General features: G+C 46.0%; 1 protein-coding gene across 2 annotated transcripts in view; it reads left to right on the forward strand.

Annotated features, from left to right (window-relative positions):
* Positions 1-26,154, forward strand: part of LOC139532123 (neuropilin-2-like) — a 67,067-nt gene that overhangs the window by 28,233 nt on the left and 12,680 nt on the right. For both annotated transcript variants that reach the window (XM_071329309.1, XM_071329308.1), the window contains exons 5-12: positions 431-586; positions 933-1,102; positions 1,873-2,031; positions 12,214-12,358; positions 13,882-14,231; positions 14,376-14,520; positions 23,331-23,411; positions 23,558-23,719. In XM_071329309.1, the coding sequence (XP_071185410.1) occupies positions 431-586; positions 933-1,102; positions 1,873-2,031; positions 12,214-12,358; positions 13,882-14,231; positions 14,376-14,520; positions 23,331-23,411; positions 23,558-23,719 (1,368 nt within the window). The remainder of the gene's footprint in view (positions 1-430; positions 587-932; positions 1,103-1,872; positions 2,032-12,213; positions 12,359-13,881; positions 14,232-14,375; positions 14,521-23,330; positions 23,412-23,557; positions 23,720-26,154) is intronic.

Consider the following 26,154-nt stretch of genomic DNA (forward strand, 5'->3'; position numbering starts at 1 on the left):
GTCTGCCCCCACAGTGGGTCTTAATCCCAGCCTAAACCACACGAGAGGGAGAGTCTCATGCTGAGACACAGACCTTCAGCGTTTTCATTAGTTGCTTACTCCAGTTTAAGCCTATGTCTGGACTAAAAAGCACTTTCATGGGAGATGCTCACATTCCATAAAATAAAATACACTGATGCTAATAAAACATGTTAAATCCTGAAATAAATATATAAAAAATAGGAAACACATCCGAGTTTGCTTTTTTGCAGGCGTGTAGGAATCCTTTGATGATATCGAATAAACGTGCACGTTTTTATTTAATTTTATGAAATAAATACATTAAAAGGTCTAACAAGTATTTTCTTCAGTTTTTGTCAAACACGGAAAACATACTGTATATGTTGCATGAAGATCCCTCCTAACTATTTGTGTCTGTCTGGGTTTCCAGTGGGCCCTCTGATTGGTCGTTACTGTGGTACTAAGATTCCTCCTGAGATCAAGTCGTCGTCTGGTTTACTGTCTCTGTCCTTCCACACGGACATGGCTGTGGCCAAAGACGGCTTCTCAGCCCGCTACGACATGACACACAAAGAAGTCAGTGACAGTAAGTAGCCCAACCCCTCTGTCCGTCCGTCTGACTTTCGTTTTCTCGTTCTCCTGTTCTCGCATTCTATATCCCTTTCTTTTTCTCTCTCTCTCCTTCCATCTCTCTCTCCCTCTATCATTCTATATGTGTCCTATTGTCTGCATAGTCACGTTCTATCTCTACCTCTCTTGATCTCGCCTCTCACTCCCTCTTTTCTCTCTTTCTTTCCCTCTCCCCAACCTCTCTCTCTCCCCCCTCTGGTCTCTCCCCCTCTAACTCTGGTCCCCCTCTTTCCCCCAAACTCTCTGTCTCCTAACAACACCCTCCCTCACCTGCCCCCCCCCCCCCCTCTCTCTCTCCACAGCTTTCCACTGCAGTACAGCGTTTGGTCTGGAGTCAGGGAAGATTTCGGATGACCAGATCTCAGCCTCGTCCTCCTTCTACGACGGCCGCTGGTCCCCTCGCCAGGCCAGGCTCAACAACATTGACAATGCCTGGACACCCAGCGAGGACAGCCCCAAGGAGTACATCCAGGTCAGACAGTCAAAAAGAGACACAGCGAGAGAGACCGAGAGAGGGAGAGCGAGAGACAGAGATACACACACACACCCTCCCCCACCACACAGACACACACACACACACACACACACACAGACACACACACACACACACACACACACACAAACAATCAAACACTGTTTTGATAATATGCAGTGTGCGAGGCAGATGCAGGATGCTATCTGTCACTTGATAGATGAGTTTGCTACTCAGGAATGCGATGTTAACAGTGGAAGAGTGTGCCATTGATTTTTACCTCCTCTCCCTTATGCCGCTCTCCCTCCCCAACAGCAGCCTCATAGGGCCTGACAGCACTCCCCACTGTCTTTGTGACCGATGGACATAGCTCTTAACCTGACAGTGATGTATAGATCTATCTATGGGGGTATATGACTCAAAGGAGTGCAGGATCTGCATAGTTACTTCATATCTCTATTGTACCAATAACCTTACCTACTAGGTCTCTCGTTCTCTCTCTGTGCCTGGAAAAATGGAGGACGGTAGAATAGAGCAGAATAGAATAAAATGGAATCAAATAAATAGATACTTTATTGTCATCTATTTGTAATAAATGGAAATGTATCTTCCGCTTCTTCTGAAATGTATCTCATTATTTTCAATCTCTTCCCCCTTCTACCTCTCTCTCTCTCTCTCTCTCTCTCTCTCTCTCTCTCTCTCTCTCTCTCTCTCTCTCTCTCTCTCTCTCTCTCTCTCTCTCTCTCTCTCTCTCCCTCTCTCTCTCCCAGGTGGACCTCCACTTCCTCAAGGTGCTGACAGGCATCGCCACCCAGGGAGCAGTCTCCAAGGAGACGCAGAAGTCCTACTACGTGTCCACCTTCAAGCTGGAGGTCAGCACCAATGGAGAGGACTGGATGACCTATCGCTACGGCAGCAAGAATCACAAGGTAATCTAAAACCCCAATGTGGCACCTGGAACCTAGAACCCAAATGTGAAACCTAGAACCAAATGTGGAACCTAAAACCTAGAACTCCAATGTGGAACCCAGTTCTCAAAGTCTCAGTTGGTTGTATATCAGTTTTTTCAACTGCAGCCTAGCTGGCAAAACTGGTTGAAACAACGTCGTAAGGAATGTGAAATTGGTTGTAATGACGTCATTTCTAACAGTTTTGCCCGCTGGGAGACTAGCTGGTTCAATTTGCTCTGGATAAGCATGTCCTATCCAGACATTTAAATTACTCAAATGTAAATGTAATGTAATTCCCACACGGGTCATGTAATAGAAAAGTACACTCCTCCCAAGACGAATCTCTATTAAGCTTGTGTGATTGACCCAACCATTTAAACCATATTGAAAATGGGAGTAGTTTGGCCCTAAGTGAGGAGGTATTGAAGCTGTTGTATTGGGGCTGTTTTAGTCAAATATACAGACTAAAACTAGATTAAAACGTTCTTAATTTGTCTGAAATATATCCCAGTTATCAAGGCCAGGAGAGTTAGCTGCTCTGTTGGTGCTCTTCCGATGATACTGTGGGAATGACTGGGATTTATTTTGAGATTCCTGCTGGGAATGTGTATTGACATGAGTCATGTCCCTATCCCATGAAGTGTCTTCCTGATAGATTAACGAAAAGGGGGAAGGAGGGAGAGATGGAAAGAAGGAGGGAGGAACCTGCCAAACATGAACAATAGACTCCTCTGTGTGCCCATATCTATCTCTGCAATTCATCATCCTTTCACACACACACACACACACACACCAGTGGGGTTGTAAACACAGCTGGAGTGTGGAAGAGGTTTGTGTGTGTGTGCGTGCATGCTTGAGTTTGTTTATGTTTTGTCAATGGGATAAGGTATGAATATAGTACTCATACTCAATGTAAACGCGAACTTTGACCCAGATATGTCAACTCAGCAAAAAAAGAAACATCCTCACTGTCAACTGCATTTATTTTCAGCAAACTTAACATGTGTAAATATTTGTATGAACATAACAAGATTCAACAACTGAGACATAAACTGAACAAATTCCACAGACATCTGACTAACAGAAATGTAATGATGTGTCCCTGAATAAAGGGGGAGGGTCAAAATCAAAAGTAACAGTCAGTATCTGGTGTGGCCACCTTAAGTAAGTTAAGGTTAACCTTAACCTTAAACATTAAGTACTGCAGTGCATCTCCTCCTCATGGACTGCACCAGATTTTCCAGTTTTTGCTGTTAGATGTTACCCCACTCTTCCACCAAGGCACCTGCAAGTTCCCAGACATTTCTGGGGGGGAATGGCCCTCGCCCTCACCCTCCGATCCAACAGGTCCCAAACATGTTCAATGGGATTGAGATCTGGGCTCTTCGCTGGCCATGGCAGAACACTGACATTCCTGTCTTGCAGGAAATCACGCACAGAACGAGCAGTATGGCTAGTGGCATTGTCATGCTGGAGTGTCAGGATGAGCCTGCGGGAAGGTACCACATGAGGTAGGAGGATGTCTTCCCTGTAACGCACAGCATTGAGATTGGCTGCAATGACACAACCGCAACTCGTCAGTGAAGAGCACTTTTTGCCAGTCCTGTCTGGTCCAACGACGGTGGGTTTGTGCCCATAGGCGACGTTGTTACCGGTGATGTCTGGTGAGGACCTGCCTTACAACATGCCTACAAGCCCTCAGTCCTGCCTTTCTCAGCCTATTGGTGTTTTTGAAAAACACCCTTTTGGTGTTTTTCAGCGTCAGTAGAAAGGCCTCTATATTGTCCTAAGTTTTCAGTACTGTGACCTTAATTGCCTACCGTCTGTAAGCTGTTAGTGTCTTAACGACCGTTCCACAGGTGCATGTTCATGAATTGTTTATGGTTCATTGAACAAGCATGGGAAACAGTGTTTTAACCCTTTACAATGAAGATCTGTGAAGTTATTTGGATTTTTACGGATTATCTTTGGGGTACTGAAAAAGGGACGTAATTTTTTTTGCTGAGTTTACGTTAAAGCCACCGTGGACTGTAGAGAGGGGGAGAGTCATCAGCTTTTTTAATCCCAACCTCCTTTCTCCCTTTGGGGCCCCTGTGTGTCTGTTTCAGCTTTGGGTGGCAGTGGGGGGCATACAATGTCTGTGAGGCGATTATTTGAGGAAATGGATTTAGAATTAAATTTAAAAAACTCAACAGCTGGAAAGCCCCCCTCCCCCCCCCCCCCTTCCGCACACATACCACCTCTGACCTTAGAGCGGACTGTCTGGGCCGGGGTTTGTACATTTTAGACTATTCTATTGGTTCATACACACGCACAGGTCTGGTACACACACACACACACGCACACACCCTAAACCTCGTAGAAACAGGTCACGATACTCATTCTAACCGCCTCTTTCAATGCCCTCTCAGTGGACGTTATCTGGAGCTGTACAAGATAGAACGTCCCCTGTCCATTTGTATGTTCCGTGACAGTTAATCCAACAATGGTGGCGTCTGACAGACACACAGAGTTTGAGTTAGCCTGGCCCTAAGGCCCTAAGCCCTTAGAGATCCTTTAAGTGTTTAAACCAGGGAACACGATGGGGGGGCATGGCAATGAAAGGAGATTTGCCCTTCTGATTGTCATTTAACAGTTAGTTTCTAGCTAAACCAATGGGCTGGTTATGGGAGTGTCGGAGTGTGTGTGTGGGGGGAATGTGTGTTCATATGTGTGTGTGTGTGTGTGTGTGTGTGTGTGTGTGTGTGTGTGTGTGTGTGTGTGTGTGTGTGTGTGTGTGTGTGTGTGTGTGTGTGTGTGTGTGTGTGTGTGTGTGTGTGTGTGTGTGTGTGTGTGTGTGTGTGTTTGTGTGCACGTGCATGTCCCACTGGTGATATGTTGTCAGGTATAAGTCAACTACAGTATGAGTGAAGGGATTGGGACATCCTGTCCGTCTGCTGAGCATGTCTGTGTGTGTGTGTGTTTGCAGGATGTGTTTGTCTATGAGTCTGTGCATGTCTGCGTCTGTATTTATTTATGTGCAGAAGTGTATGCGTGTGTGTGTGAGTGTGTGAGGATGCCTGCCTGTATGGGTGCCCATACAGCTCTGGAATTAAGAGACCACTGCAAAATTATCAGTTTCTCTGGTTTTACTTTATATAGGTATGTGTTTGGGTAAAATGCACATTTTTGTTTTATTCTAGAAACTACTGACAACATTTCTCCCAAATTCCCCCAAATAATATTGTTATTTAGATCATTTATTTGCAGAAAATGACAACTGGTCAAAATAACCAAAAATATGCAGTGTTAGCAGACCTCGAATAATGCAAAGAAAATATGTTCATGTTCATTTTTAAACAACACAATACTAATGCTTTAACTTAGGAAGAGTTCAGAAATCAATATTTGGTGGGATAACCCTGATTTTCAATCACAGCTTTCATGCGTCTTGACATGCTCTCTACCAGTCTTTCACATTGATGTTGGGTGACTTCATGCCACTCCTGGCACAAGAATTCAAGCAGCTCAGCTTTCCTTGATGGCTTGTGACCATCCATCTTCCTCTTGATCACATTCCAGAGGTTTTCATTGTGGTTCAGGCCTGGAGATTGGGCTGGCCATGACAGTGTCTTGATCTGGTGGTCCTCCATCCACAACTTGATTGACCTGGCTGTGTGGCATGGAGCATTGTCCTGCTGGAAAAACCAATCCTCAGAGTTAAATCTGTCCGATTCCAGCCTTGCTGAAGCACCCCCAGATCATCACCGATCCTCCACCAGATTTCACAATGGGTGCAAGACACTGTGGCTTGTAGGCCTCTCCAGGTCTCACACCCACTGTGAAATGTTATTATTTTTGACCAGTTGTCATTTTCTGCAAATAAATTCTCTAAATTACAATAGTTTTATTTGGGATTTGGGAGAAATGTTGTCAGTAGTTTATAGAATAAAATAAATAATTTAATTTTACCCAAACACATACAGTTGAAGTCGGAAGTGTACATACACTTAGGTTAGAGTCATTAAAACTAGTTTTTCAACCACTCGACACATTTCTTGTTAACAAACTATCGTTTTGGCAAGTCGGTTTGGACATCTACTTTGTGCATGCCACAAGTCATTTTTCCAACAATTGTTGACAGACAGATTATTTCACTTATAATTCACTGTATCACAATTCCAGTGGGTCAGAAGTTTACATACACTAAATTGACTGTGCCTTTAAACAGCTTGGAAAATTCCCGAAAATGATGTCATGGCTTTAGAAGCTTCTGATAGGCCTATTGACATAATTTGAGTCAATTGGAGGTGTACCTGTGGATGTAGTTCAAGGCCTACCTTCAAACTCAGTGCCTCTTTGCTTGACATCATGGGAAAGACCTCAGAAAGTCTGGGTCATCCTTGGGAGCAATTTCCAAACGCCTGAAGGTACCACGTTCATCTGTACAAACAATAGTACGCAAGTATAAACACCAACACAACAGTTGTCATACCGCTGAGGAAGGAGACGCGTTCTGTCTCCTAGAGATGAATGTACTTTGGTGCGAAAAGTGCAACTCAATCCCAGAACAACAGCAAAGGACCTTGTGAAGATGCTGGAGGAAACAGGTACAAAAGTATCTATATCCACAGTAAAACGAGTCCTATATCGACATAACCTGAAAGGCCGCTCAGCAAGGAAGAAGCCACTGCTCCAAAACCACCATAAAAAAGCCAGACTACTGTTTGCAACTGCACATAGGGACAAAGATTGCACTTTTTGGAGAAATGTCCTCTGGTCTGATGAAACAAAAATAGAACTGTTTGGCCATAATGACCATCATTATGTTTAGAGGAAAAAGGGGGAGGCTTTCAAGCTGAAGAACACCATCCCAACCATGAAGCACGGGGGTGGCAGCATCATGTTGTGGGGGTGATTTGCTGCAGGAGGGGCTGATGCACTTCACAAAATAGATGGCATCATGAGGGAGGAAAAATATGTGGATATATTTCAAGACATCAGTCAGGAAGTTAAAGCTTGGACTGAAATGGGTCTTCCAAATGGACAATGACCCCAAGCATACTTCCAAAATTGTGGCAAAATGGCTTGAGGACAACAAAGTCAAGGTATTGGAGTGGCCATCACAAAGCCCTGAAAAATTTGTGGGCAGAACTGAAAAGTGTGTGCAAGCAGGGAGGCCTACAAACCTGACTCAGTTACACCAGCTCTGTCAGGAAGAATGGGCCAAAATTCACCCAACTTATTGTGGGAAGCTTGTGGAAGGCTACCCGAAATGTTTGACCCAAGTTAAACAATTTAAAGGCAATGCTGCCAAATATTGAGTGTATGTAAACTTCTGACCCACTGGGAATGTGATGAAAGAAATAAAAGCTGAAATAAATCATTCTCTCTAGTATTATTCTGACATTTCACATTCTTGAAATAAAGTGGTGACCCTAACTGACCTAAAACAGGGAATTTTTACTTGGATTAAATGTCAGGAATTGTGAAAAACTGAGTTTAAATGTTTTTGCCTAAGGTGTATGTAAACTTCCGACTTCAACTGTACCTATAAATGGTAAATCCAGAGAAACTGATCATTTTGCAATATGTCTATGTAATTTTTTCCAGAGCTGTATGTGTGCGTGTGTGTGTTGGTGTGCGTGTGTGTGTGTGTGTGTGTGTGTGTCAAAGTATGTGTGGGAGCAGGGTGCCGACACACGGATACAGCAGCTGGAGGTCTCTAGTCATTGTTCCGTAGTGAGCGACAGAAGGTTGAAAACATCAGCCGTTCTCATAAAGAGGATCTGAAGAATCACGCAAGTAGCACCAGGGTCTTAGTCATTAGAGCACGCCGTAGCAAACAGAAAAACAAAAATAAGCAATTCTTATTGGACAAATTCAGTTGGCTCCCTCCCCTTTTTCAGCCTGTTTGATTCAGTTTGGTTCCTAGGAAATACACCCCATGTCTATGATTTTGACTGAAATGGCATCATAGCATAGAGTTCCTTTTGTGCCAAATTGCTATTCCTCTTCCTCTGTGTGGGACTGGCAGTTTATTGTTGGAGCATGTGTGATTTATTAAATAGGCATCATACTACTCACACATGCACATCGTTACTTGACACAGCTCTCTCACATACATATACACACATTTACTCATAAAGACATACACACATGCATTCACATTCGCGCACACAAACACACATTGTGCCTGAATGGGGGAATCACATTATCCCAAATAATAAACAGACACGGTGTGTGTCGCGGAAATGCATTGTCTTACTGTGCTAAATCTGCCACCCTGTAACCTGGGAGAAAAACAGCCCACACTGCAGTTACAGCCTGTTACTCTCAGTCACACACACTAGCTGTGTCAAACACACACACTCAAATGTAGAAACACACACATTTACGCAGGCACGTAGACACACACACACACACACACACACACACACAAACATATACACAGGCATGTCTACACACTCAAGCACATAGACACACACACACATAGGCATGTAGACACACATACACCTAACACACACACACACACACACACACACACACACACACACACACACACACACACACACACACACACACACACACACACACACACACACACACACACACACACACACACACACACTCCTCAGCCCTGCTGGCCCCCTCTTCAAGCCACTAGTGGAAAGCAGCCAGTTGGAACCAATTGTCAACATCTTCATACGGAGCGAGAAACGGAAGGCGGGAGGGAGGGAGGGGGATGGATAGAAAGACAGACAGAGAGAATGTCTTGTGCAGAGCTTGGCCACATCTCCCTGTGGTGCCATCAGCTTCAAGGGAAACACAGCAGAGACGGCAGCGTTGTGCCAAAAGCACCGGGACAGGGAGAGAGAGAGGGGGGGACAGAGAGAGAGAGATGGGGGGGGGGGCAGAGAGAGAAGGCAAATGGATCATCTCGGGATGAGTTGAGCTTCTCTCTCTACTTTCTCTCTCTCTCTCTACAGTAGGTCTCCATTTGTTATTCTTTGTTTTCTCTCCATCTTGTTTTTAGAGAACTGTTTTCATCTGGGAGACTCAGCCCAGTCTGACACTATCTCCTTCCACTACTCTGCACACACTCCCTCTCTTTCGCCGTGACCTCATTCTTCTCCGGAGGGTCATCAATAGTTAAATATCCACGGTGCCTCTGTCCCGCCGGTGTCCATCCGCTCCAGGCATTTGACCGTCACATAAATGTGGGAGGGTTTCCGGGGTGTGTATATGTGTGAAGTGGTGCAGTAGGGCTAGGGTAGGGTGGGTTAAGGGGTTCGTTGGGGGGTTCGTTATAATTTCATGACCTGCCACACGAGGAGACAACATGACAATGTTAATTATTTAGCCCTCTTTGCCCTGTGTGCTGAGTAGGGGCGAAGCTAGACTGGTCACCCCCCCACCTATTCCTTCCCGTCGTCAGGCAGATTACAAGGTTTGCCCAGACGACTGGCTGAATGACACCCACAGTCTGCCAGAGCAAGAATGGCACATCCCATACCATCACATACAATAACACACTCATGTAATTTGCATGAACACATATGATGTACATAGAGCGTACACATGTTCTAACAAAAACTCATGCACATCAACTCTAACCCACACACACACACACACACACACACACACACACACACACACACACACACACACACACACACACACACACACACACACACACACACACACACACACACACACACACACACACACACACACACACACACACACAACTTTATGACCCTTCACGTTTCCAGCAAATGTCCAGGTGTCTAATGAGCGGAATGACTTTTGACCCTGCTGATAGGGTAATTGAGGTCAGGGGTAAGGGGTAAGGATGTAACTAGAGAGAGGAAGAGGAAACAGAGGGGACTGGGGATGTCTGCAGCACGACTCTCATTCTCCCATCCCCACCCTCTCTCTCTCTATTTCTCCTTCTCTCATATCCTTCTTTATTTTCTAAAAACCCTCCCTCACGCCCTCATGTGTCCCCCCCCCCCCCCCCCCCCCAAAAAAAAAGTTATGTTGAATGTCTGACATCACAAAATGAAGTTCTAAAATGTCGTTTTAAGTCTAAGGACAAATCTGTGTGGCGGATGGTGGTTTGGGCCGTTAAAAGATAAGTGACATTATCTCTATACCATCTGGCAGTAGGTGAGAACTGGTTTTCTTCTGGAGGGCGGTTTATGGTTTGGACTCATGGGTGTTAGGTTAACACACACACACATGCGTATGAGCATAAGCAGTGCACAGGGCCAAACAAAATACCGGGGGACAGAGTGGCCTCGGACACAGGGAGAGGAAGATCGGAAGAGATAGAGAGAGTGAAAAGACTGTAGTGAGGAAGAGGAAGAGGGAGTGAAGGAAAGGTTGGCAGAATGATTATAGCCTCCGATACATAGAAGAGAGGGGAGGAAAATATAATACAAATAAAGTCAGAGAGAAGAACAGACAAGTAATGATATAGAGAGTGAAAGAGAGAGAGAGGGAAAGCGAGAGAATTACCATAGACACAAAGGAGAAGAGCGAAAGAGACGCATTGAAAGCACATTCAAGTATTTGACTATAGGCCTACATTGCATATGACAGTAGGCCGGCATTTCATGCAAAAACATTGCTTGAAATAAGCCTTGTTAAAACCTCTAGCTCTGGCGCCCTCTGTGGTCAGTTGGTGTAACGACTCTCCCTGGCTGTCAATCTGGTGCATTTTAGGCCACAACACACGTTTCTACAGTGTCTGTGTCCCAAATGGCACTCTATTGCCTTTGTAGTGCACTACGTAGGACATAGAGTCCCATTTGGAACACAGTCAGTGTCTGCTTTAACTGATATTAAGCTTTTTGCCTGTGGTCCTTTCTTCTTCTGAGGTCCTCTTATATCTGGAGTTGGACGGTCCAAACGGGGGGGGGGGGGGGGGGGGGTCTGGGTGTGTTATCGCATCCCAGAGGACGGTCTTGTGGTTTCCTGTGTCTCTCTGTGGTTTCAGACTTGCGATGAGCCTCACTGGAAAGAAAGAGGGGGAGATGGACAGAGAAGGGAGAGAGAGTAGAGAGAGAGAGAGAGAGAGAAAGATGTTTTTATGGGGTGTGGTTGGTGGAAGACCTCCAGACCGGATAGAGGGATAGGACATGAGGTGGGTCAGACGTCTCTCACCATTGGTTCCTCCCACAAGCATGAGGGGACGTCTGTTGTCTGTCTGTGTCCTTCCTCTAAACAAGGGAGAGGCTCCTCTCCTACAGTCACATTTACCCTCTGACCTCTAACCTCGCTCCCTGAGGGGTCAAGAGAGGAAGGGAGGTGTAAGGAGTGGGGTGGACGTTCAGGACGGATGCCACAGGAAGTAGTCCCTGGTCTTGTCCTGCCCTCCTGCAGAGACTTCCTGTTATTGTTACAGAACGCCCAATCCTGTCCGACCTTGCCCTGTCATGTCCATCAAGCATTTCTGTCCACTGTTCAGTCCCCCCAGGGTGGTAGTGTGTGTGTGCGGTGTGGGAAAGGGAGTGTGTGTGTGGTTGGGATGTGTGTGTGTTCGTTGCGTGTGTGTGTCTGCCCTTCCAAACCCCTACCATCCCTCACCGTTTGCCCCACAAACAGAGACAGAGAGCTGGGTGGGTGTCATTGGATCTGTGTTTAGGTTGTCTGTGCTTAGCTGGGGCTCTGTGTGTGTGCAGCGAAGCGAGACTCACACTGCGGGCTATGGATGTGTGTGGTAGAGAGAGAGATTGCGAGGAAGAGAGAACTGAAAACTTGCTCGCACACTTTTTCACTTTTTGTAAAAAATCAAGTCCCAAAATTATTGTTTGGAATGTGAGGACAAAAATCCCCTCTTTTTGACACGCACAGCTCATAGCTCCATGCACCTGCAGATTTAATTTACATTTACATGTTGGTAATTTAGCAGATGCTCTTATCCAGAGCGATTTACGGTCAAGAAATTGAGCGAGGCAATCCTCTCCTTTCACTGTGTCACTCACTCATTCACTCATCCCCATCACGCCGGCTGATGCATCGGGCAGCAACAAAGGCTATCCACTTCTGTCGGTGTTTGGCCACCTTCAACACTGTGCCCTAGCACTGCTGATGTGTGTGTGGTATAAAATGTGTGTGGTATCTTTTGATTGGTATAAACGTCTAACCGTATACCCCTCTTTGTGTGTTCTCCAGACGTTCCATGCGAACACAGACCCATCTGAGGTGGTGTTGAACCGCATACCCCAGCCCGTCTTAGCCCGCTTCGTACGCATCCGGCCTCAGAACTGGAAGAACGGCATTGCCCTGCGTTTCGAGCTCTACGGCTGCCAGATCATAGGTGTGTGTGAGAGGGAGCCAAGGGAAAAGAGACGTCTCAGTTATTTTGCCTTAGATACTTGAGGCATCTTTTACATTATATCCTCTGTCCCACTGCACGTCAAAACAGAGTATTTTTGAGAGACAAAATGTGTTCCGGCATCTCCTGCTCTCAGTGAAGAAACTTTAAAAATTCCCTTAGAAGAAATGCCAGCCAGTTTATGCATTAACTACGCAGTAACATGAGCACACACACACACACACACACACACACACACACACACACACACACACACACACACACACACACACACACACACACACACACACACACACACACACACACACACACACACACACACACACACACACACACACACGCATACATAAGAACTTCCGACAGCAACCAGAGCATTAGTCTAATCAAAGTTTTACTCCATTCTCAGCCAGCATGTCTCCAATCACTTCCTCGTCCGCATTCGTCTTTTTTCCCTCACTCTCATTCTCTCTACCTTTCCACTATGTTTCTGCTCCCCTTCCTCCTTCTCCTAAATTTCTCCCTCGTAATCATTATTTTCTCTCGCTTTCATTTTCTCTCTCATTCCATACTCTGTTCTTGCTTTTCACTTTTTCTCCCCCTCTCGCTCCCTCTCCACCTACTTCAATTCTCTCTATCAATAGCCTTTCTCTACCTCTGAATAATACTCTGTCTCTCCCCGTTTCCCTCTTCCTCTCCCTCTCCAGCCCTTTAAACTGTTTTTGACTTCAGGATATCAGCCTACTTTCTCTCAACCCCATACAATCTCGCAGATGCAGTATGTCACAAGAAAGGGTCACAATCAATCATTCATGACACTCTTGTTCACTTGTAAACCTTGAACTGTGATTCACAGAGGGAGAGAGAGTACCACTCATTAGCTAGTATTGCAAGTGCATGTTAGACTGGCTCTCACCGTTCAGGTACACACATAGTCACTTGAAGACAAGCACGATGACCTCACGTCGATACACACACTCACATACACACACACACATACATTTCTGTTGCCATTTATCCATAATTTACATTCATTGCCAGTGCTGTGACATAACAGCATGAAACTTTGATCTGTGTGCTCTTAAACCGTCAACCCTACTAATGCTCTCCTCTCTCTCTCTCTCCTCTCTCGGTCTCACTCCCTCTGTCTCGTCTTGTCTCTGGTCTTCTCTCCCCTGTTTCTCCCTCGGTCTCTTCCTCGCTAATCTCCTCTACCGTCCTCTTTCTCTCTCTCTTTCCCCTACCATTCTCCCTCGCTCTTTCTTTCTTCTCTCTCCTAGTTCCATCTCTCTCTCCTCCTCCTCTATCATCTCCTGGAACCCCTCCCCTTCTCTCCCTCCTTCTCTCTCGTTGCTTCTTTTACAGATAATATGTGAGGGTTGAAATGTGATAGTTTTGTGTAATGTATGACATTGACCCAATAAAGGGGATTTTGATCAATAATTTCCCTTCCCACTCCCCCTCCCTTCCCCATCCCTCTCCCCACTCATCTTCTTCCATAACTTCAGATGCTCCGTGTTCAGAGATGCAGGGCCTCCTCTCTGGCCTGCTCCCCGACGCCCAGATCTCAGCCTCGTCAGCTCGAGACATGCTGTGGTCCCCTGGGAATGCCCGCCTTGTGGGCAGCCACTCAGGCTGGTTCCCCAGCCCCGCTCAGCCCCTGGCTGGGGAGGAGTGGCTCCAAGTGGACCTGGGTGTCCCCAAGACTGTCGGGGGGATTATTACCCAGGGGGCGAGGGGCGGAGAGGGGACAAGCAGCACGGACAACAGGGCCTTTGTGAGGAAGTACCGCGTGGCTCACAGTCTAGACGGGAAGGACTGGGGGTACGTTATGGACAGCAAGACCAGCCTGCCCAAGGTGGGTGTGGGGGAGGGGGACATATGTAGGGGTGGGGGTGATGTCGGGGGTTGTGTGTGCGTGCGTGTCAGTGTAAAGTATGATTATACGCATTTAAATAATCTACACAAAGATTTTTGCTTTATTTCTGTTTGTGTGTTGCAGATATTTGAGGGGAATACCCACTACGACACCCCTGAGCTACGGCGTTTTGAGGAGACCCTGGCCCAGTTCATCAGGATCTATCCAGAGAGGTGGTCTCCTGCCGGGATCGGGATGAGAGTGGAAATATTGGGCTGTGACGTGCCAGGTAAGCCCGTGGTATTCTATTAACTTTCCCGGCTTAGACACATGTACACTCCTCTCCCCACCGGAGACCGAGGTTCAATCCCCGCTCCAAACGTTCAATCTGTTTCTCCTCTCTGTCATTTCATAACTGCCAAAATATCCTACAAATATACACTACCGTTCAAAAGCTTGAGGTCACTTCAAAAATGTCCTTGTTTTTGAAAGAAAAGCAATTTTTTTGGTCTATTAAAATAACATAAAATTTATCAGAAATGCAATGTAGACATTGTTAATGTTGTAAATAACTAAATTAGCTGGAAACGGCTGATTTTTAATGGAATATTGACTTAGGCGTACAGAGGCTCATTATCAGCAACCATCACTCCTGTGTTCCAATGGCACGTTGTGTTAGCTAATCCAAGTTTATCATTTTAAAAGGCTAATTGATCATTAGAAGACCATTTTGCAATTATGTTAGCACAGCTGAAAACTGTTGATCTGATTAAAGAAGCAATAAAACTGGCCTTCTTTAGACTAGTTGAGTATCTGGAGCATCAGCATTTGTGGGTTTGATTACAGGCTCAAAATGGCCAGAAACAATTAACTTTCTTCTGAAACTCGTCAGTCTATTCTTGTTCTGAGAAATGAAGGCTATTCCATGTGAGAAATTGCCAAGAAACTGAAGATCTCGTACAAGGCTGTGTACTATTGTCTTAACAGAACAGCTCAAACTGTCTTTAACCAGAATAGAAAGAGGAGTGGGAGGCCCCGGTGCACAACTGAGCAAGAGGACAAGTACATTAGAGTGTCTAGTTTGAGAAACAGACGCCTCACAAGTTCTCAACTAGCAGCTTCATTAAATAGTACCCGCAAAACACCAGTCTCAACGTCAACAGTGAAGAGGCGACTCCGGGATGCTGGCCTTCTAGGCAGAGTTGCAAAGAAAAAGCCATATCTCAGACTGGCCAATAAAAAGAAAAGATTAAGATGCTCAAAAGAACACAGACACTGGACAGAGGAACTCTGCCTAGAAATCCAGCATCCCGGAGTTGCCTCTTCACTGTTGATGTTGAGACGGGTGTTTTGCAGGTACTATTTAATGAAGCCCCCAAACTTTTGAACGGTAGGGTATATTTTTTAAAAGTGTGTGGGCGTGCGCGTACTATATATCATCTGTGAGTCTACTGGATACGCGATTAGGGAGTTGGAAAGCAAGTGGAAGTGGAAAAATCAGGGGAGTCTTGGAAAGAGTGAAGGTTAAAGTTACAGGGAGTGGAGAAAGGGTTGGACGGGTTTTGAGCAATCTGTCCCAAGGGTACCACACACACACACACACACACAGGCACACACTGCTGGTATGGTCTGCTATCCAGATGTGAGGTAGTAGACACATCTGGTCTCTCACTGCTCACTACTCCCACTGGGCCTGCGCAGGACACCTGAGCTACAGCACCAGACAGTGGGCTCAACACCTACACACGCACACGCATACACACACACACACACACACACACACACACACACACGAACACACACACGAACACACACACACACAAACAACACAACACCTCGGCTCCACCTGTCACACAAACACACACACCCTCACTGCAAGCATACAGTACACACACACACACACACGCATACACACACACACACACACACACACACACACACACACACACACACACACACACACACACACACACACACACACACACACACACACACACACACACACACACACGAACACACACACGAACACACACACACACAAACAACACAACACCTCGGCTCCACCTGTCACACAAACACACACACCCTCACTGCAAGCATACAGTACACACACACACACACACACACACACACACACACACACGCATACACACGCATACACACACACACACACACCCACACACCCACACACACAAACACACACACACACACACACACACACACACACACACAGACACACACACACACACACACACACACACACGAACACACACACGAACACACACACACACAAACAACACAACACCTCGGCTCCACCTGTCACACAAACACACACACCCTCACTGCAAGCATACAGTACACACACACACACACACACACACACGCACACACACACACGCACACACACACACACACACACACACACACACACACACACACACACACACGCATACACACACACACACACACACACACACACACACACACACACACACACACACACAACACCTCGGCTCCACCTGTCACACAAACACACACACCCTCACTGCATGCATACAGTACACACACACACACACACACACACACGCACACACACACACGCACGCACACACACACACACACACACACACACACACACACACACACACACACACACACACACACACACACACACACACACACACACACACACACACACACACACACACACACACACACACACACACACACACACACACACACACACCTCAGCTCCCCTGAGCTGGTTCTAGGCTCCTCTCTCTGTTCCCACCCTGACTAGGATGTTCAACACATACACATAAACACACACAGACAGACACTATAATGGCTCCTAATGGGCCTACACAGGACGTCTGTGCTGAAGTCTCAACACCTACACCTACACACTGTAATCAGTGTTAGGGGAGAGCTTGTCTGTGCGTGTGTGTGTGCGGTGTGTGTGTGTGCGTGTGTGTGCGTGTGCGTCTGTGCGTAAGGAACACAGCCCTGTTCGGTGGTGTAAGGAGGATGTGGACCTCTTAATATTTCATCCCACTCTTCTCTGACTCACTCACTATGCCATTAGGGAGGAGAAACAAGGCCAGAACCCTCCATTAACACAGAACAAGAGGACACAAACACACACACGCTCTCTCTCTGTCAGAATAACAGGCTAGTGCTCTTTGTTAGGGACCTTCAGTGCCACACCCACGATTGGCCTACATGACTGACTGACAAATGAGCTGCATTCCTCCCCTCCCTGCATCTCTCTCTCTCTCCTTGCTGTCCTATGTCACTCCCTCCTCACCCCATCACTTCCTGCTGCTGCCCCCAGTGGGGTCTACACATAGGCCCTGGGATTCAAACCGGCAACCCTTCACCTTGAGGCCACAGCCATGCCGATGTTAACCCTGCCACATGTAAAAGGCATTGAGACCAGGTGAAAGCCCTGTGTTAAAGCAATCCGTCACAGGCTCCTCTTTATTGGACATGGAGGATATCCCAGAGAGATGGAGTAGTTTAACACCACACTGGTGTTCAACAAAGCATTTGGTCCACAAGTGTTCACAGCGCTTGAGTGGGAGGGTTGGAGTGCTATGCCTCGTAACACAGGAGGGAGGATTGTAAATCTTTTGTCACCCCTCCTTTTTTCCTCCCACCACCTCTCTTTCTCATTCTTCGCTCTTCTTCTCTCTCTTTCTCTCCTCGCTCTGTATCTGTCTCTCTTTACCTCTCTCTGTCTCTCACTCGCTCTCCCTCTATCCTCTGTCTTCCTCTCTCCCCCAACTATCTCTCTCGCTCTCTCTCACTCTCTCACTATCTCACTGTTAAATCCCACACATGGCTCTGTTCTCTCCTCTCCTCTCTCTGTTCCCACCCTTAGGCATAGTGCGTGGGTCTGTAAATATTTTTGTTCTTCTTATTTCCTCCACTCTCCTCTGCTGTTTCTCATCACACCCTCCCCCTCTCTGTTCTCTGCTGTCCATTCCAGGCTCTTTGGTCTCATTTCTTACACACACACCTCGCACACGTACACACTTATGCGCACACACACACACACGCACGCACATGCTTTGGACACAAAACTCCGAGATATCTCTTCTGTCTTCTTTCAAGATCAACTTCGGAGGTTTCTCTTAGGCTTTGTTTCACAGTCTTCAAGGACATAATGGGCTCTATTTGAACCTCTTACTGCAGTGGGCTAAATTAGGGTCACACAGAGTGTTTCTCTGTAGTCTTAAACAAATCTACTTTGAAACAAAAGTATACACCTCACACACATGGTTATGGGCTTTTTAAAAAAGCCCCCTGTAGAAGAAGACACCATGTCAGATATAGAGTTGAAATGTATTCAATTTCCACTTTATATACATCACAAGAAGAAGGAAAAAAAGTTTGACATATTTTTGGGACGATTTAAAAAAAATAATGTTGATTAATTATGAATTTATGAAAAATATGAATAACATTCTGGCTTTTGATGAATAAATAAATTGGCCTGTCAACACATTTCATGGCTTAATACTGCGTGCTGTTGTCTCCGGTTGCGTTGTCACCCAACTACAATTAGGCTGGTGGCACGGAATATTATTTTCCTAGTCCATTGTGGATTGAATAGCATAGGCTACAGTAATGAGTAATAGCACAGTAAAAAAAAAAAAAACAGCTGGTGTTTGCTCAATATGTTTGGAGTGTTGACAGTCATAATTGTTGTAATTGGCGTCAATGAATAAAGGCCTTTACGCATCGCACTTAAAAAAAATTAGTAATACTAGGCTCCTGTGAATGGTCTTGTATGTGCGAGGCACGTTCTCAATAAGCAATATATAGCCTGGGCCTACCGTTGATATGGTGTTATAGGACTGAATAATTTGAATATGTGCATCTTTGCTAACTGGACAAGATGTGCTCTTTGGAACGGGGATGTGTACAAGCCGAATAGAGTTGCCTTTGCACTGCAGGTAGGCCTATGTGAATTGGGAATAATGCAAAAGCATGATGACTAAGAGTGAAACATTTCAGGGGCGGCAGGTGGCCTAGCGGTTAAAGCGTTGGGCCATTAACCGAAAGGTTGCTGGATCAAATCCCTGAGCTGACAATCTGTCGTCAAGGCAGTTAACCCTCCACGCAGCCTATATGCCCATCATGGAAGGATAGATGAGATAATCCGGTGACAATTGTATTTAGAAACATTTAAGTTAGGTTCCTGTAACAATGTTTTCTGTTTTGTTTGATTAAAAAACAAGCCCTTGTAGGCTACCCTTACCCTACTATAACGAAACAGAAATGTAGGCCGACATTGTAAATAAGATTTTGTTCTTAACTGACTTCCCTGGTTAAATAAAGGTTAAATAACAAAACAAAAAAAACATTTAGAAACCTTTTATGGATAGCCTACTTGGCTAATGCATGGCCAGGATAAGAAAGACACCAGACACATTGCTGTTGAACCAGCTTTCGTTATAGTAGGGTAAGGGTAGCCTATAAGGGCTTGTTTTTTAATCAAACTTAACAGAAAACAAGCAATTGTTACAGGAACCTAACTTAAGTGTTTCTAAATACGATTGTCTTCGGATAATATAATCTGTCTTTCCATGATGGGCATGTGGCCTGTGTGGATTTTTTTTTTTACGCACATCCAAAATAATAACAGGAGCTGGCTAAAATAATGTACAATAGTACATAGATAAAAAGGGGATGTCTGCTCACTGTTTTTGCTGCTCCCTAACTTGATGCTTTAATAAAGCTTTGGTGATTAAGATGTATTTCAAAGTGAGCGAATGGATTGAGCAGGACAAAAAAATGCATTGGGCAGGACCAAAAAAAACCTGAGGCTATGCTTGGTTTTTAATAATAATTAAATGAAATGGGAGAAGAAAGAAAAACGTTTTTGTGTGGGTTTCTAAATACGAGGTTTACGGGCCACAAAAAGTACATATCTCTTGTTTTCCATGTGCGTATGGGTACTGTGCGTCATGGCTGGATAGGCTGCACTTCTGCTGTCAAAATCCATGCCATAAACAACCGTGTTATTGCTAAAACCAGCTTTTGGTTGGTTTTAAATATCCCCACGAGCGCTGCCTGAAATTGGCACTTTGGCGCACGTTTTTAAGGACACAGCTAAAATATTGACACCCCTCCCACCTCCGCACAAGCAAGCTCATATAAACCAGGTAAATTACCAATCCTGGCGCTAGGGTTTGAAAATAGAAGAGCGCCGGCTTTAACAGGTCGAAATTGCAAAGGAAGCGTGCGTTTGACAATTGCGCTGGTTTAATGGGTGTGCGTGTGGGCGGGCGGGTGTGTGTGTTTGTTTTACAGAGGCTCTTTACATAATTGACACTTTTTTTTTTGCTCAAATTTTGTTGAGTCAGATTGTTCAGAGAGAGCTATGGCTGTTTTCCAGAAGAGAAGGAGCGGAGTAGGGGGCTGGGGGGGATTGAGAACAGTGAGAAAGGGGGAAGGGGTGGAGCGCTGTTCACTGTATTCTCTGAAACATGACAGTTCCCCTGGTGCCGTTTGTATCAAGCGTCTCAGTGTAGTACTGATGATTTAGGATCGCTTTTGCATTTTAGATCACAGTAAATGACATAACATAGATAGAGGGCTGAGTAGATCCTAAAAAAAAGTATTCCTACTATAAGACACTTGATACTGTACATATGGGCCCTGTACTCCTTTCCGGTCGGAGGTGCAGCGCTTCCTCATCCCCCTCGACTGCACATTGACTCTGTACCGGTACCCCCTGTATATAGCCTCCCTATTGTTATTTTACTAATGCTGTTTAATTATTTGTTACTTATGTTTTCTTTTTTTTTTACTTACCACTTTTTTTCTTATAAAACTTCTTAAAGCATTGTTGGTTAAGGGCTTGTAAGTAAGCATTTCACTGTAAGGTTTACACCTGTTCTATTCGGCGCATGTGACAAATCACATTTGATTTGAAGGGGCTGTTCCTGCATGAGGAGGCCTTCTGATGCATGAGGCCTTTTGATGCATGAGGGGACTCTATACCTGAATAAGGAGGCCTTCTCCTGCATGAGGGGATCCTCTCCCTGCACGGTTAGGCCTTCTGCTTCTGCTGCACGAGGAGGCCCTCCTGCACGAGGAGGCCTTCTGCACAAGGAGAAAGGCACAGTGATACTGTATAAGGGCCGGCCTCTCGGTGCAGCTCTGTAGCTGTTTCCTCACACATGTCAAGGAGTGGGGAGCCCTCGGGGAGAGGCAGGCTGGTCATAGCTCCTTGTCTCTCTCCCGTTACCCCTGACACCTCTGTCATACACCAGACAGACACACACACACCCCTGTCACACCCCACAAAGGTCAAGCCGTTTCCACTGTGACAAGGCCTGACCTTTGAAAGCACAGAGATGCAATGGCTTGGAGGAAAGGCTTGCGCTAAGGGGGATAAAATAACAGGATACACGGTCCTCGGATGTGAAAAAGGTTAGGGAGGAGTAGGGGGTTAACGTATTTCCGGTGGGGTCCCCATAGCTCCTTGGTGATTAAAATCTGATCGGCCAACTAATTGCCTCAGTAAAGGGTGTGACATTAACGTTAGGCTAATGTCACGCAGTCAGAGACCTCAACAGCTGGGCACTATTCTTTCATGTAGCGGTATTTTAGCTGTGTCTTTCCACAGCGTCAGACGTCCGGCTGTGTCCGTTTCATTCATTTCATCCGTTTCATTTTTTCCTCACAAGCAGTTGTGTCACGGTAAAATGTCAAAGGATCAATCAACTATGGTGTCCATATTAGGACAGCCTCAGTCCCAGCAGGACTCGTTTCAATCCGTCCTAATATGGACAACGTAATCAACTTCCCTCCATGTTTGTTGTCGTCTGTGTTTCTCAATCGCCGCTAAACGCTAACTGTGCTAGCCATGCCCAGGAAGCATCATTACACTGATGTAGCTATTAGCTAGCAGCTATGTTTTTGGACTGCAGATGCATCCAGATTCTGCCCTAGCAGTCTTGCTTTCCAGATGTTCGAGTTTGGTGTGTCTCTCCAGTCATTGCACTCCTAGATGACATCTTGGGGAAAGTATGAATGCTTGGAAAAAAAGGTTTTGCCATCTTGGATGCAGAGTTTTACATAGAAATTATCAGAAAGCACAAGTATACTCTAAAGCAGTGGTTCCCAAACTTTTGGAACGGAGCCTGGAATAGAGTTTCCGCAAATTCTCATGATGCGATATATGGGGCCATGGGTGGATGATAATATGATTAGGACCTTGGTTAGATTGTGGTTCGAATGCAGAGATGACCCAAACCTTTCCCTCTGTCATTGCATAACGGAACCAGGGTTGTCCCATCTGGTCCCAATAGCATGGCCACTTATCGCCGATAACATTCCTAATGCAGTCTGTAGACCATGTGCTGCTGGAAGGAGTGTGTGTGTGTGTGTGTGTGTGTGTGTGTGTGTGTGTGTGTGTGTGTGTGTGTGTGTGTGTGTGTGTGTGTGTGTGTGTGTGTGTGTGTGTGTGTGTGTGTGTGTGTGTGTGTGTGTGTGTGTGTGTGTGTGTGTGTGTGTGTGTGTGTGTGTGTGTGTGTGTGTGTGTGCGCGTGCACTCGCATGCATCCATGTGTGTGTGTGTACGTCCATGCTCGTGTGTGTGATCATCCATTTGAAGGTGAACTAGCTAGGCCCATTCATCACCCATGGAGCCAGTGGTGTCTGGCCTGTCCTGACAGGGCCCCAGCCACTGGTCTGACTGGGCTGTGGATGGAGGTGGAGACAGTGGAGACAGTCGAGACCCATGGAGGGAGGGAGATGTCTGGGCTAACAGACCCATGGAGGGAGGGAAATGTCTGGGCTAAGAGACTATCACCGCCTGGCTCAGTCTGTCACCTCGTCTGGGAGGGGGAGGGAGGAAGGACGGGAGGGAAGGAGCGTGGGAGATGACCTCAGACTCTCATTTAGGTGTGTGGAGTAAGCACTAGTCTGTGAGAAGCTGAGGTTGGGAAATTGTATTCATGGGCAAACTGTTGATTATTCAGAAAGCTGTGGTCACATTCACAATGCGGTGTTTCATTGAGTATGTTTCATTTTGAGCATCTTGGATGTAACTGACAACACTTATGTGTTGTGCCTCCATAGAAACCAGCACGCTGGCTGACACAGCCACGCCGACTTTGTCTGGTCCAATGGAGAGTAGCACTGCCCAGCGGTCGGGCAGAGGTGAGTGTCTGTAAGCATGCTGTGTGGAAATGTTGCATATAGATACTTTATGTTTGTATAATATTGTAGAATGTTTGATGATTGATGTCTCTCTCTCTCTCTCTCTCTGTGTCTTTCTCTATCCCTTTCCCACCCTTTCTCTCCAGGAGCTAGCTCCTCCCCTCCGTCAATGGGTGGTGTGTGTGACTTTGAGCAGGGTCTGTGTGGCTGGACTCATGACCTCAGCGCCCCGCTCCATTGGTCCCTCCACAGCAGCTCCAAAGCCCCAGCCCAGGGCCCCAGCCTGGACCTCGCTCTGCCCCCCACCGGTGAGTCTCCCTGAGCATAGCACAGCTAGCTTCCCCCCCTAAGTCAGGGTTGGCAATGGTGGTTCCCAACAACTATGTTCAGAAGGTAAGAAAGAGGTTAGATAGCCACTTGGGCTAATTTAGCTTGATATACAGTAAAGTACTTGTTTGGTGTTTGTGAACATGTGGATGTACAAAAACTCTGTTTGAGCCCCAGCCGAGGCTGATTTTGTGACTTATAAACACACACAACCACACAGACCTAGACACACACTCACACGCACGCACTTATAACGTGTAACTCATCCACTCTGCTCTATGTGACTGCGCTACAACTCTGTGATGCTAACGGATTGTTCCGGGTGCGTTCTGGGCAGGAAAAAGTTAAGAACCAGTAGCACTTATTAACTACAGAGGCAAGAGATTCCAGAGGAAAAAAACAGGAAAACCATATTCCCAGCCGAGCATTCCTGCCCCTCGATTACCTTGCAGGCAAATCTCTGGCTCCCTAAGTAGCCTTCCATGTACTTAGAGCAATTATTAAGTCCCCTTTATACCCCCAGATCAAAAAAGAGTGAAGCTTTTGGCATATTAATTAAAGATATGAGCAGTTTGGAGTTTTTCTTTGAGGTTTTCTTACACTGACCGTGCTATAAATGGCATCCTATTCCCTATATCGTGCACTACTTTTGACCAGGTCCCTATGAGCCGGTCCAATGGGTCCTGGTCAAAAGTAGTGCACTATAATAGGGAATAGGCGGCCATTTGGGACTCCGCCAAATGAGGGTTAAAGGGATTGTTATCCTGACCTTGTTTTAAAATTCATTGGTTTTTGATATATTTCGAATGGGGCCCATGAAATATTTAACAAGCTGCAGCTGTGAAGAATTAAAGGGGGAGTTTCAGGACCTGCTCGCACTCAAAGTGGTTGGGAATCTCTGATGTCACCTGGGCTTTAGATCGGGGAATCCCTGGGTACGTAGGTCGAGGATTGTAGCCAAATCATCCAATCGGATCGCACTGTTAGTGGTTAGCCTAAGAGAGAGGTTCTCTCTCTCTCTCGCTCTCTCTCTCTATCACTCATTCTCCCTTTCTATCTCTCTCATTCTCCCTTTCTCTCTCTATCTCACTGTCCCACGCTCCCCCCTCTTTCTCTCTCTCCCTCCCCCTCTCTCCCTCCCTTTCTTTATCTCTCTCGTGACCCAGAAAACCCAGACCCAGTAACCTCTTGATCTCTCTCTCTCTAAAATGTAAAAACATAACAGCTGGAGAACTCGCGCCGTAGCATATCAACGTGTGGTGCCCGCGGCGTCGATAACGAGGCCCGTGTTTGTGGATTGAGTTCTCTTTGTCTTCGCTCGCTGCAGGAGACTGCTGAGAAAATGGATTAATAATGCTGTTGCATCACATCACGTGAACGCGCCCCTCTCGATTATGAGCTGTCTGCCGAACAAGCTGCGGAACAATGGGGGGAGCGTTCAGAGACGCCGGGTTCACCCGAGGTGTAGGGAGAGGGGGGTCTCTGCGAACGCATTAAGATCAGTTTGATAAAGTGGGGATGTTTTCTGTGTGGTGAAGACCCGCACGTACACACACGCAGACGTACGGACGCATGCACACACTCGCGCACACACACTCATACACCCATATACACACAGTCACACACACACACACTTGCATTCACACACTCGCGCATGCACACACTCACACACAGATAGACGCACAGCGATCGACAGTGCTATATGGTGCTGCATGGGAGGGCTCCTTACAAACACACACACACACTGATGTGACACACACACTAGAGAGCAGAGGGGGGCTGTCATCATGACAGACTATTAGGGTGGCTACACACACATGCACATACTGCACAGTATAATACACACTTCAATGTACTCAAGCTTTCTCTCCCTCTCACATACAATACAAACTTCAGTCGTCTCCCAGATTTAAGTTAGGTACAAATTGTAGAGTGTACATTTCCTTGATAAAGTGTTAAATTCATTACAAGTGAGTTATCTGCATTTGCATTATGGATGCTGATTGCTGTCCTTATACAGTTGGTCTAAACCTTTAATACAATCAAATAAATGATTTAGTTCCCTCCACGACAGCACATTCTTTTACGACATACATGTAGCTACAGTAACCACCATAACATGGACACAAAAGAGCCATGCTGAATTTAGTTTGCAATCAATCAAACATTTATTTTTCTATGAAAAATAGTCAAGCTTGTGGTTCTACAGCTTCTTATGCTGTGATCCACACGTCAAGGTCTCTGTGATGGACTGAGTCTTTTGGCTGTGACACTGACCCTCCATTTTTGGGAAAAATTACCCTTAAGAGTCTCTCACATTTACATCCTCCTACTCTTGGGGTCAAACACCTGGCAATTGCTGCTGCTCCTCATGTCGTCACCATCTCTCTTAGTGCAGGCTGCTGATTGGTTGTTG

Source organism: Salvelinus alpinus, chromosome 10, assembly GCF_045679555.1.
Source record: "Salvelinus alpinus chromosome 10, SLU_Salpinus.1, whole genome shotgun sequence".
NCBI classification, from domain to species: domain Eukaryota; kingdom Metazoa; phylum Chordata; class Actinopteri; order Salmoniformes; family Salmonidae; genus Salvelinus; species Salvelinus alpinus.